The sequence below is a fragment of the Carassius gibelio genome, chromosome B21 (genome assembly GCF_023724105.1).
Source record: "Carassius gibelio isolate Cgi1373 ecotype wild population from Czech Republic chromosome B21, carGib1.2-hapl.c, whole genome shotgun sequence".
Classification (NCBI taxonomy): domain Eukaryota; kingdom Metazoa; phylum Chordata; class Actinopteri; order Cypriniformes; family Cyprinidae; genus Carassius; species Carassius gibelio.
In genome coordinates, this window is record NC_068416.1 from 7,450,725 (window position 1) to 7,463,680 (window position 12,956).

The 12,956-nt window shown below is 37.4% G+C and overlaps 1 protein-coding gene across 1 annotated transcript; it reads right to left on the minus strand.

Moving 5' to 3' along the window:
* Positions 1-973: 973 nt before the first annotated feature.
* Positions 974-5,725, minus strand: gpr34l (G protein-coupled receptor 34 like). Its single transcript, XM_052587786.1, has 2 exons — positions 3,430-5,725; positions 974-3,295 (listed from the first exon to the last, which is right to left on the minus strand). Exon 2 carries the CDS (start codon positions 3,214-3,216, stop codon positions 2,233-2,235), a length of 984 nt encoding a protein of 327 aa, XP_052443746.1. The 5' UTR covers positions 3,217-3,295; positions 3,430-5,725; the 3' UTR covers positions 974-2,232.
* Between the last annotated feature and the right edge of the window lie 7,231 nt (positions 5,726-12,956).

Sequence of the window (12,956 nt, forward strand, 5' to 3'; positions counted from 1 at the left end):
CGTTCTGGGTCACAGACGGCATTGAAAATGTCATGCTAAATGCAGATTGTATAGAGCCAGTGAGAGAGAATTAAACTACAAAGCAAACATCTTAGTGCATTGTTCAGATGAAACAATGTGAAAAAAAAAAAGTTTTTTGTGTCGTTGCTGCACTACGACCTCAGGTCATCAGTCAATGATGGGTAGGAAATGGTAGTGTAGAATGGTAGTGGTAATGCACCAATTATAACAATGAATAATGAGCTTCACAACATGGGACACAGTTGGGGAACACACAGGGGAAGCTAACATTAATCCAGGGATGTTTCTGACCAATCACAAATGTAATGAAGTTTCTGACCAATCTTTCTAAGCATTTCATTACAATTGATGTAAGTGCTATGGGCATATTTTTATTTTTATTTTTATTTTTTTATGAATATCCAGTACACATCATAAAACCTGATTATGGTGCAAGGTCTATGCAACTAGGTCATGAGAGCAGATGTAGTGGTGACCTTTCACTTCAATTAACTAAATCTGGATGAAACGAAACACTGTCTTGTCAATCTAAGAACATTTTTTTTTTTTTGTTAAACTGAAATTCCATTCATCATCTACTCACCCACACTCCATGTTGCACTAAACCTTCTGAAATACAAAAGGAATACACAAAGTGTGTGTGTGTGTGTGTGTGTGTGTGTGTGTGTGTGTGTGTGTGTGTGTGTGTGTGAGTGCGCACGTATACATAAGGATGTATTAAATGCAAAATGGTGTGCAAGTGGAAAATTATCTAAACTTGAAACTCAAGTCACCAACAGGATCCTGCAAGTCACCCACAATCTGCAGAAAAAAAGTCAGTTCATCGATGCTCTCTCCAATCTGTTAATCAGAATCAAACGACAACATCAAACCCACACAGCAGCTTTGAGCATCATGTCAAGCTCCCTAAACCTATCTAAGAAATCAGCTGAGAACTGCAGTTTTTGCAACAAACAATGCAATCTTTATTTAAATAATTCTTTTGCATTATATTACCATGAATTGTTACAGTAATGGCTTTAGCCAAATTGCAGGCATGTATAAGTATGTACATACACTGTTTATAAAGAACAGAAGTAAGGTATGCAAACAGTAATGCATTTTATAACAGAAAAAAAATATATACTCATTATTATATTATTTGTATTTTTTAGGTTACTAATGCATCTCATTCAGCTTTCAGTTACTAGTCAACAAAATCAAATCAAACCTTCAACCAAATAAAAAATAATAATAAAATAAAAAGTAGAAATTGTTTAAATAATTAAATAATAAAAAGTGCAAATGTGTGTGTATATATATATATATATTGTGGATATATAATAATTATTATTATTATTTTTTTTTTTTGAACAACATTTAGTATTTTCCCACGTTACACTTACAAAATCTACCACCACAAACATGGGTTACACTCATAGCACAACAGCCCCCATGTCAACCACATGCGATCTATTGCAATAGGGGAAATCCATAACATTTACAGTATTTTTTTCACATATTATAACTATCATAAATATAGGTCATTCTCTCAGTTAAATAAAGCCATGAAGAAAATGTAAAAAGTCTATCCACAAATGTACACTCAGAGCACTGTAGCTCAGTGGATCTCAACTGGTTGGCTCCATGTCAGATCTGGGTCACAGACACCAAAGGAAAATGAAATAAGAAAATACAATGCTAAGTGCAAACTGTGTGTGTGTGTGTGTGCGTGCGTGTGTGTGTGTGTGTGTGTGTGTTTGTTTGTGAGTGTGCACACAAATAAACACAGATAAATATAAATATATATGAACAATTTTACACTGATGATATGATATATATATATATATAGTTTTTGGGCACCGCCAAAAAATTTACATCAAAGAAAAATAATTTGAGAACCACTGCTTTAGAGAAATTGCAGCTACATATTCATTATTTACAGAAAAGCAATTTTAGAACCGTCATACACACACACATATGCCTTACATGTTTATACAAATAAGGTATAAACATTTTTTACATTTTTTACATTTATTGGCTGTAGAACTGAATTGCCTCATTGGGGACTAATAAAGCCATCTGAATCTGAATCTAAATATTATATTAAGTCATGTGAACCCAAGCTGTGACCAATAGTAAACATAATTTAAAACTAAATATTTTCAATTTGTTGAATAAAAAAAGTGATTCATCTAGACAAGTCACAATTGAAAAAGTCATCCTTTAATGCTAAATTTCAGTGAGTGAGCGGTTTATGCTGATCCTCCTTCTGTTTAAAGCATACATGTTTTTAAACTTGCCCTGAATGGCACACAGTATTGTTTTCCTGTATGCACTGGATAAGAAGTAATAGATAATTGGGTCTAGGCAGCTATTTAGAGCAGACAATAGCAAAGTACTCTCATTTAAGATGTGCAACAATTGTTGGCTATGAAGATCTCCGATCACGTTCAGCTGAGCCAGAACGTATGGTATGCGTACTGCATGGTACGGCAAGAAACACAATGTAAAAATGGCTGGTACTAAGAAAGTCTTGATGATGACCCTCTTTTTGCGACTCTGTGCCTTAGGGTCACCATTACCCATGGTCATAGTCTTGAGTTTCTTAGTGATCTTCACATAAAAACAAAGAAAGGCTACATAAAAAACAAGGAAGAGAACCACTGTTGTCAGGTTTATGGTCCCACCGACGGGTCCCTTGCTGTGGAAGTGGAAGCAGACCTTGTCACAGGGATTTCGTTGACTGTTGCTTGAAAAAAAGGGAATCATTCCAGAAATGAGGATCGCCCAGATGATGTAGCTTGCCGTGTGGCTCCACTTTGTCTTTTGGATTCGAAAGACCCAAACAGGCTTGATGATTTTCAAATAGCGATCTAGACTGATGAGGCTGAGGAACAGGATGCTGGAATACATGTTGATGTAGAAGAAGATGCCCACCACCTTGCACAAGTAGAAGGGACCTTCTTTGTTGTGGTAGTACACTCGCAGGGGCAAACACATGACCAGGAGTGTGTCCGCCAGGGCAAGGTGTCGCATGTACACAGCCATGGAAGAGTCTGCATGCCGCCGAAGGAAAAATATGTAGAGGGTGACGGTGTTACAGAGCAGACCAATGCAACAGATGAGAATGTAGCCAATGGGCAAGACGGGCCACAGAAAGCCATCATGAATCTGACAGGACTCATTGGTGGTTAAATTGCCTTCCTGCAACATTGTGACAGCCAAAACAATTGGTGTACACTTGCTGACCGCTGCTCCTCAAAATCTAGACATACAGTGATTTTTGGTTGTCCTAATGGGGCAAGGGAGGACAAAGTCAAAACAATTGGCAATATGATGACAGGTTCTCCCTTGATCTATTTTTAAAACTTGTTAAATTGCTTTTGAATAAATTCTAAGACCCCAAGAGAAGAATAGCACTCTTACCTGTTTGGCTGGTTTGCTTGTGCTGGGGCAATTGACTAGATACATGACTGTTCAGAAACTCCAGTACCTATACAGGAAACTCTGCTCGCATGTGACGTTGGATCCTGGTTGCTGAGGTTGACATAACTGCTAACCTCAGCAGAAAAGCAGAGGAGAGTCAGATAAATCGAGCAAAACTCGCTTCCATTCTCAGAGCACAGGAAATATCTGGTTGCCTAAAACTGGGTTTTTACCCCGAACAAAACAGACAGGAGGCTTGAGGAACATATACTTTAGACCCACTAAGTTTGGAACTAAACTCTTCAAGACCGTGGGTCTCCAAGATTATGGTCGAAGACCTCTGTTTTAAAGCTCTTTGACTTTTAACAACCTAAACAACCTTACAAGTACCAAAACATAAATATCTATTTCCCCATAAAAATTGCCTTTCAGTGACTTCATCTATGTGCTCTGTAACAAAATGTCCAATATACAGTATTTCAATTTAACACAAACAGCATGATCCTTATTAGACAAAATAAAGCCAGAAGTTTTTAAAATTCTCTTTAGGCCTTCAGATCATAAAAACCTTCTTACTAGCATTGGATATAATACCATGTTCAAAGCCATGTACAGAACTGATGAGTTACATTTACTTTTAGGCCTGGTCATTTAGCAGACGCTTTTATCCAAAGCGACTTACAAAGTAGAAGCAATCAGACCATCGAGTGAGCAACAATATACTTGCTGTGACGAGTCTCACTAGTCTTTGTCTAGCACAGTGCACATAGCAAGGTTTAGGCTGGCCACAATAAAAGGCCACTCTAAAATGTGTAGTTATATTGTATTGGGGGTTTTGCTGCACTGCGTGAGGTAAAACTGCCATTTGCATCACACAGTGCAACACGTCTCCTTCACATAGAGTTGATCAGGTTGTTGATTGTGGCCTGTGGGATGTTGGTCTACTCTTCATTGTCTGTGTGAAGTTGCTGGATATTGGGAGGAACTTGAACACGCTGTAGTATACACCGATCCAGAGCATCCCAAACATGCTCAGTGGGTGACATGTCCGGTGAGTATGCTGGCCATAAAAGAACTGGGATGTTTTCAGCTTCCAGGAATAGTGTACAGATCCTTGCATGGGGCCGTGCATTATCATGCTGCAACATGAGGTGATGGTCGTGGATGAATGGCACAACAACGGGCCTCAGGATCTCGTCACGGTATCTCTGCAAACCGCTCACCATCACGACACCATACACGCTGTCTGCCATCTGCCATGTACAGTGAAAACCAGGATTCAGGATTCTCTCCAAAGTGCCAGACGCCATCAAATGTGAGCATTTGCCCACTCGAGTCGGTTATAACAACAAACTACAGTCGACAAGCATGCAGATGAGCTCCCCTGGGATGGTTTCTGACAGTTTGTGCAGAAATTCTTTGGTTATGTAAACCGATTGTAAACCGTGTCAGACGATCTTGAAGGTGAAGATACTGGATGTGGAGGTGCTGGGCTGGTATGGTTACACGTGGTCTGTGTTTGTGAGGCCGGTTGGATGTACTGCCAGATTCCCTGGAACGCCTTTGGAGACGGCTTATGGTAGAGAAATGAATTTTCAACAGCTCTGGTAGATCTGTATTAAAGAAAAAAAATCACTTCATCCGATATTTAAGTGAATAAAATAGCATTGACAGCCTTACTTACTGGAATTCCACAACTATTGGCTTTGTTCTCTCTTTCACTGGACTTTGTGTGTGTAGGTGATGTAAAAGAGGAAACAAGGCATTCGGACCAAAGCACTGTGAGGCAAGGTACGGTAGACTCTAAAAAGATTGTCCCGTTTGTGTTGTTTTACTTACACAATAGATTAAAATATAAAACATTGTTATTTAATTATAAATGCACAGAGTTGTTTTTAATAATATTTTTAGGTGGACAACTCGTAGATGGAGGGGTCCTGTCTCCCCCGACCCCCCTGGGATTTCCGCTTATGCTGCACTGCCGTGATATTATGCAAAAATAAAATTCTACTTGGATATTGAAGTTTCTTTGGAAATGCATTTAAATTTATAAAATGTTTAATGTTGACATATCTTGTTTGCTGCAAGTGTCACACTGTCAGGTGCACACACTCCAGAGATAATGACAAACTCTGGTCCAAACTCTGAGTTGACAGAGAATGTTTATATCACGCTTTGTGGGCCTGGTGAAACTGATCTAAACCAGTTTGGCTTTATTGGGTTTTGCAACGCATTCAAACGACCAATTCGTACATAGACCTGTCACGATAACAATTTTTTGTTGTGTGATATATTGCCCAAGCAAATAAGTGATATTATTGTCATTTTAAAGACCATTTTATGCAACTGAATATACTGTATAATCATAATGTTACAGCGAAATAATGCAAGAAGGCCTACACACTTCTAAATGACTAAAAAAAAAAGTAAAAAAAAAAAAAAACATTATTTAGATCATGGAAATTAAGTATCAAAATATTAGATACCTTAAAAAACCTGAATAAATAGTAACAAAAAGTGCAAAGTAACAAGTAGAAAAAAAAATCATCTACAGATTTTTCCCTGACCTTCTTTTCTCTGTAAATTAAGGGTGCACACTATTGCTGAGAAACACAGTCACTACTCAGTGGTTTGTTTAGACCCCACTGGTGGGTAGGGTTAGGGGCGGGGTTAGGTGTAGGTCATGCACAGAAATTCATACGAATTGTGCAACTCATAAAATATATACGAATTGCCATGAGATCAGGATGGCTTTAGTCAACTCAAAACTTACTCTCCAACTCTTGAGTTGGTTCATCTCACTTCATGCTACAGGTAATATTAATCCCATATGAACAGGGCTTTAATGAATTACATAAATGTATAGGAACAAAAGCAACTGAGGGACTAATGACTTAATGAATGCAACACAGATTAACAGAGTAACATATAGGACAACTAGGGAAAGTAGGTAAAAGGAAATTCAATATAGAAAACCACAGACATGTAACAAGAGGCCAAAATAGAAGAGACTCTTGACTCTTGACTCTTGACTCTTCTCAGAGCGCACAAACAGACTCTCTGCTGCATTCTGAACTAACTGTAAGTGTGAAATAATGGTCTGACATAAAAAAATAAACTTGCAATAGTCCAGACAAGACTAAATAAAGGCATTAATAACCTTTTTTTTTTTATCTTTCCTTGACAAAAATAGATTTTAATTGAGTAAGAGACCTAGTCTGGAAGAAGAAGAAGAAGTAGAAACAACTATTAAACACAGCATTAATCTGCTTGCCAAATATCAAGTGATCAAACGCAACTCCTATATTTCTTCTTCTTCTTGTTTTTGCTGACAATAGACCTAAATAAGTGTTAATGTCTGAGCATCCTCTGGTTGGGCAAAAATCATAATATCTGTTTTACTTTGATTTAACTGAACCAAATTGTGAAACATCCAGCTTTTCACCTCTTCTAGACATGCAACAAGTAAACTTGAACCACAGTTCTCTCCAGATGTCAAAAGGAGATAAATGTGTGTAACATTTCATGTAAGGTGAAATTAAGTACAAACTGACTTCCAAATAAAGTTCATGTGCTTTAAACTATGCTTCCACTATACATCCAATAAAGAGAACAGGATGAAACAATTAACAATTTATTTATTTTTTACAGACTAGGATTTTTTTTAAAGACCTGACCTGATTCAAACTAATTTAAACCAGAATTATTTCTCAAACATTTACTGCTCAAGGCTGTCCATGACTGCTATCATTGCCTCCACAGGAAGTGACGAGCTGGTTTCTAAACTCATGTTTTGCATGCCAGACAAACCACAAATGCAGCCATAATAATCTCTGAGCCCTGTAACTCTTAAATCTGCAGCTCACTGCTAGAAAATGATGAACAGGTCACCGAAACCTTTCCAGCCCACGCTACCAAACTCCCCAGTTTCACTTACGACACTTGCAGAGAACTAGCAGCAAAGACATTCTGGTAAGACAGATCAGATGAAGTGTTAGTAAAAGTAGGGATTTCACACTAGAGAAAACCCAAATATCCACATACGGTACAACAAACCATTCGGTTTACTGAATAAATATGTGTCCTTCCTTAATCATTTATTCAAATAAATATGCTGAAGTAGAGCCTGTGACCTGTTTTTGTTTCTTGGATGGTGTTTCATGTGCAGATCATTATTTTACTAGGCCTGAGGAAAATAATACAAAAACACAATGGGGTAAAAAGAACAAACATCCTTTAAAAATAGTTTCATTTTGTATTTACAGTCAATTGTCTGTATATTATGATAAAAAATATACTTTTTTCAAATACTAATAATCATTCAAATCAAGAGACTCCTTTGATAACTAGCAGCAGGTCAGCAAAGAAAAGAGTCTTACTCTGTTCCTGTTGTATTTTTATTTATTTTTCCTTTCTTTTTTGTGTGTGTCTGATGTTAGGACATTTAGGGAGCGACAAAGAGAAGCTTACAATTCTTTTCATCTAGATGAATCACTTTGTTTCGACCTGAATCAGCAACATCAAATGAGATGAAGAGGAAGCAAAACAAACATAAAGCCTGCATCTGCCCTTGTAATATTTGTAATGCTTTATTATTAATATAAATGAGTGGTTTAGTCCTCTTGTAAATATCTGAAAGGTGGGAGCTAAAAGGTACAAAACCACAATGGAGCCTCGTGAACTCTCTTACATAAGACAAGAACAATGGGCATTTAATTCGAAATTGTAACATACTTTGATATAAGTGTATAGTGATGATGCATCAGCCAAGTGTTTTTAGGGAAATTAATAAACATTTTGCTAATTAGTCATTTGCAGCACTAAATGTAAAGGTGCCCAGTAGTAAAGCGGAATCCTAAACAGATTTATCTTAAAGGTGTATATACAGCTGTATCTCAGTAAATTAAAATGTTGGGGAAAAGTTCATTTATTTTAGTAATTCAACTCAAATCGTGAAAATTCATGAATTAAACTACTTCAGTCTGTGTGCATTGAATTTGTTTAAAGGGGGGGTGAAATGCTCGTTTTCACTCAATATCCTGTTAATCTTGAGTACCTATAGAGTAGTACTGCATCCTTCATAACTCCAAAAAGTCTTTAGTTTTATTATATTCATAAGAGAAAGATAGTCTGTACCGATTTTTCCCGGAAAAACACGACCGACTGAAAGGCGTGACATGTGGGCGGAGCTAAACTAACAAGGAAGCAGAGATATTTGAAGCAGTTTTACTCACCGCCTGCGGTTCCAACACACGATCGTGACCCTTTTTCGTTGGGATTGCATCATCCTTAAGAAATAAACGATACGCAAATCCGTCGTCAAACTGGGCCTTGTTTGTAAAACAAGCATCTTCGAAATGCAGGGAACAAACACAAACACTTGCACTTTACACTCCGTTGATGCTCTGTAAAAATAAACTCCATCCACTGGTCCCTTAATGCTGTTTTTTCTTTGGTAATCTGTGCAGGGTTGTCTTGCCCTTGCAACCAAAAACACACTTCTTTTGTGACATTTCGCGACGCTCTCGCTCTGATCAGTGAAGTCTGTTGTGCTCTCAGTGCTCTGCTATACGGGAGCGCGCTCTTCAGGCAGAAGTGCCTCAGCACCCATATAAGGAAATTCCGCTCCATCTAACGTCACACAGAGCCATACTCTAAAAAAACTTTCCGAAACTTGTGACAAACCGGAAAGAGTATTTTTGGAACAGAAATACTCCTTCAAACGTACAACTTAATTTTTTAAACTTTGTCCATGTTTAGCATGGGAATCCAACTCTTTAACAGTGTAAAAAACTCAGTATGCATGAAAATAGCATTTCACCCCCCCTTTAAGTCTTTGGTTATTTTAATTGTGATGATTTTGGCTCACATTAAAAAAAATAAAAACACCAATTCACTTTCTTAACCAATTAGAATATGGTGACATGCCAGTCAGCTAATCAACTCAAAACACCTTCAAAGGTTTCCTGAGCCATCAAAATGATCTCTCAGTTTTGTTCACTAGGCTACACAATCATGGGGAAGTTTGATCTGACAGTTGTCCAGAAGACAATCATTGACATCCTTCACAAGGAGGGGAAGCCACAAACATTCATTGCCAAAGAAGCGGGCTGTTCATAGAGTGCTGTATCAAAGCATGTTAACAGGAAGTTGAGTGGAAGGAAAAAGTGTGGAAGAAAAAGATGCACAACCAACCGAGAGAACCGCAGCCTTATGTGTCATGTGGGGGGTTGAGATGAACTCAATCGCAGACAGGATGCACAACACACAGGATTTATTATAGACAAAAAGGGGAAAACAAAACCCGAGAGGGGGAAAGCAATGACTAGGGCAAAGACAAGATGGTTTAACAATACTAGAAACAAGCAATAAACAAAAGACTCTTAACACAAGACTCTGACTACAGGTAAACACTCACAGGAAATACAACAACTCTTCAGTGGGTAACAAAGTGTAACAATATAACAATGAACAGCACAGGACAGTGAACACAAGGGGATAGAAATAGGGAGACTAATCATAACAAAACAGGTGACACAGGTAAAGCAATAATGACAAAACTAGGATAACAAGGGGGGCGGGGCAAGGGAACGAGACAACACAAGCACATGGCCCAATGACCAAGCCACACAAAACACGGGTCTGTCATGATCCTGCCTCAAGGACACGAGGGCAGAATCATGACATTTTGAGTATTGTCAAGCAAAATCAATTCAAGAATTTGAGTGAATTTCACAAGGAATGGACTGAGGCTGGGGTCAAGGCATACAGTAGCCATATCCCTTTTTGTTAAGCCACTCCTGAGGCATCTTACCTGGACTAAGGAGAAGAAGAACTGGACTGGTGCCCAGTGGTCCAAAGTCACAGAGAGCAAGTTTTGTATTTCATTTGGAAACCAGGTTTCTAGAGTCTGGAGGAAGGGTGGAGAAGCTCATAGCCCAAGTTGCTTGAAGTCTGGTGTTTTCACAGTCTGTGATGATTTTGGGTGCAATGTCATCTGCTGGTGTTGGTCCATTGTGTTTTTTTTTGGAAACCAAAGTCACGGCACCAGTTTACTAAGACATTTTGAAGCACTTCATGCTTCCTTCTGCTGACCAGCTTTTTAAAGATGCTGATTTCATTTTCCAGCAGGATTTGGCACCTGCCCACACTGCCAAAAGCACCAAAAGTTGGTTAAATGACCATGGTGTTGGTGTACTTGACTGGCCAGCAAACTCACCAGACCTGAACCCCAGAGAGAATCTATGGGCTATTGTCAAGAGGACGATGAGAAACAAGTGACCAAACAATGCAGATGAGCTGAAGGCCACTGTCAAAGAAACCTGGGCTTCCAGACCACCTCAGCAGTGCCAAAAACTGATCACCTCCATACCACGCTGAATTGAGGAAGTAATTAAAGCAAAAGGAGCCCTTACCAATTATTGAGTACATGTACAGTAAATGAACAGACTTTCCAGAAGGCCAACACATGACTAAATGTTTTTTTGTTGTTGTTTGTTTGTTTGTCTTATGAAGTATTCTAATATGTTGAGATAGTGAACTGGTGGGTTTTTGTTAAATGTGAGCCAGAATCATCACAATTGAAAGAACCAAAGACTTAAACCACTTAAGTCTGTGTGCATTGGATTTATTTAATACATGAGTTTCACAATTTGAGTTGAATTACTGAAATAAATCAACTTTTCAGAGACCTTCTGATTTATTGAGATGCACCTGTAAATATAAATTTAATTATATACTTATGAACATATACATATTTAATTGCCCATATTTTAAAATGTAGGCTTATGTCATAATAGCAATATTATTCAAAATGATTTCACTCAACATGATGACTGAATATAACTGAATGTACGTCCATTTTTGTGATTGTGTGTGATAATGACTGTGATTAAACTAAAATATATTCAGGAGGTCTTTTTTTAGAGAATGTCGTTCAAACTAGAACACCAACTGTAAAACTTTCACTACTGGAAAAAAAAAAAAGTTTCTGTGTGGGACACGAGGGGGCGTACATGCTCTTTGATATTTACTCGAGCTTGTCTTCACTGCACTGACTGAATGCACATTCACTGAGAACAAGAAACGTTTTCGTTTGCATTTTCATTTCAGTTACAATAATATACAGGAGGATTACTTAACTTTCTCATAAGTTGTTCTTTTTTCTTCCTTAATCATTCATATACTGTATAACTTATAAAAAGCAAAATTGAATAATCAGCTGAAAAGAGCACAAAACCGCTATTCGGCATCTTATGACATTTTCAGTTTCACAGGGAAACGAAACAGCATCTATCAGCAAGTGGTTAACAACTGTGAGTCGCCAAAACATTAACTAATTTTAAAACCATACTGTGATGAAGGCTGTGCTCATTAATATTGATCAAACCTTCCCTGAGAATACAGTTATGAACACATAAGATCCACGTGCAGTTTATTAATCCACAAAAAAAAAGATCCAAAAAGAAAGCAACGAGCAGAAAACAGGGAAAAGGTAATCCACAAACAGTGTATGAGAAAACAATACTGAAGCAAACAAGGGCTAACATAACATGGTATATATATGGGAACTAATAAGAATAAAATAACACACTAGAAACAATAAGATAAGTGCAAGGGGTGAAGGGAACCGAAGTCTAGAACAACACAAACTTCAGTCCTGAAGAGTGCCCTCTGATGAATGGCAAGGGCACTGCAGATGGCTGTGACATGACCAACACCCTGGAGACTAAAGGTATTTTTGGGGTCTGAAGAAGTTTTGTCATGCCCTGAAATTTGTTTCTTATAAACATATAAATGGCTAATCTCAGTGTAATCAGCACTAACTGGGTTATAATAATATGTGAGCAGCATGTATGTACATGATTGTGTTTTTGAGAAAAATCTAAAAATGTTAAATCACTTAAATAATGCAATAAAACACATACATAACATTGGTTCCCAGGACTTTTGAGAACTGGAGCTTGTAGCCTAGAATTTTTCTTTCTAATTTATGTGAAAATCATCTTGTTTACTCAACAATATATTGATTTAAAAGACACTTTTTTTTTTTTGTAAAAGTCATATGTGAGTAGGCGTAAACTATCATGAATATGTGATTTACACCTGAGAAGACAAAGGCCCGGATAATGAGCTGCATAATGAGCTGCATAATGAGCCTCTCAGTCATCTGTGCCACTGAGAGGGAGGAGTTACAAGAAAGAATGTGAGGACAAAATAAATGTATATAATTTTATGTTTGTAGTATATTTAGAATATATTTAATTATTCCACAAAATAATTTAAAATCCACTTGGGAGTGCAGTTAAACAGTTTATTAGGAACAATCAAAGCTGACTTTCTTTCAGGTTTTTTTAGGGGGGATAAATTAAAAGAACAGCACTGTTTGTTACATTTGTTACAGTTACATTTGTTATGTTTATATTAATTACAACAAGCTTTAGAAGTGTATAGTAGTGTATATTGATATTGAAACTTCATAATATTTCACTTGCTTATACATTTAGTCAGGAATTATAGTTTGTAAA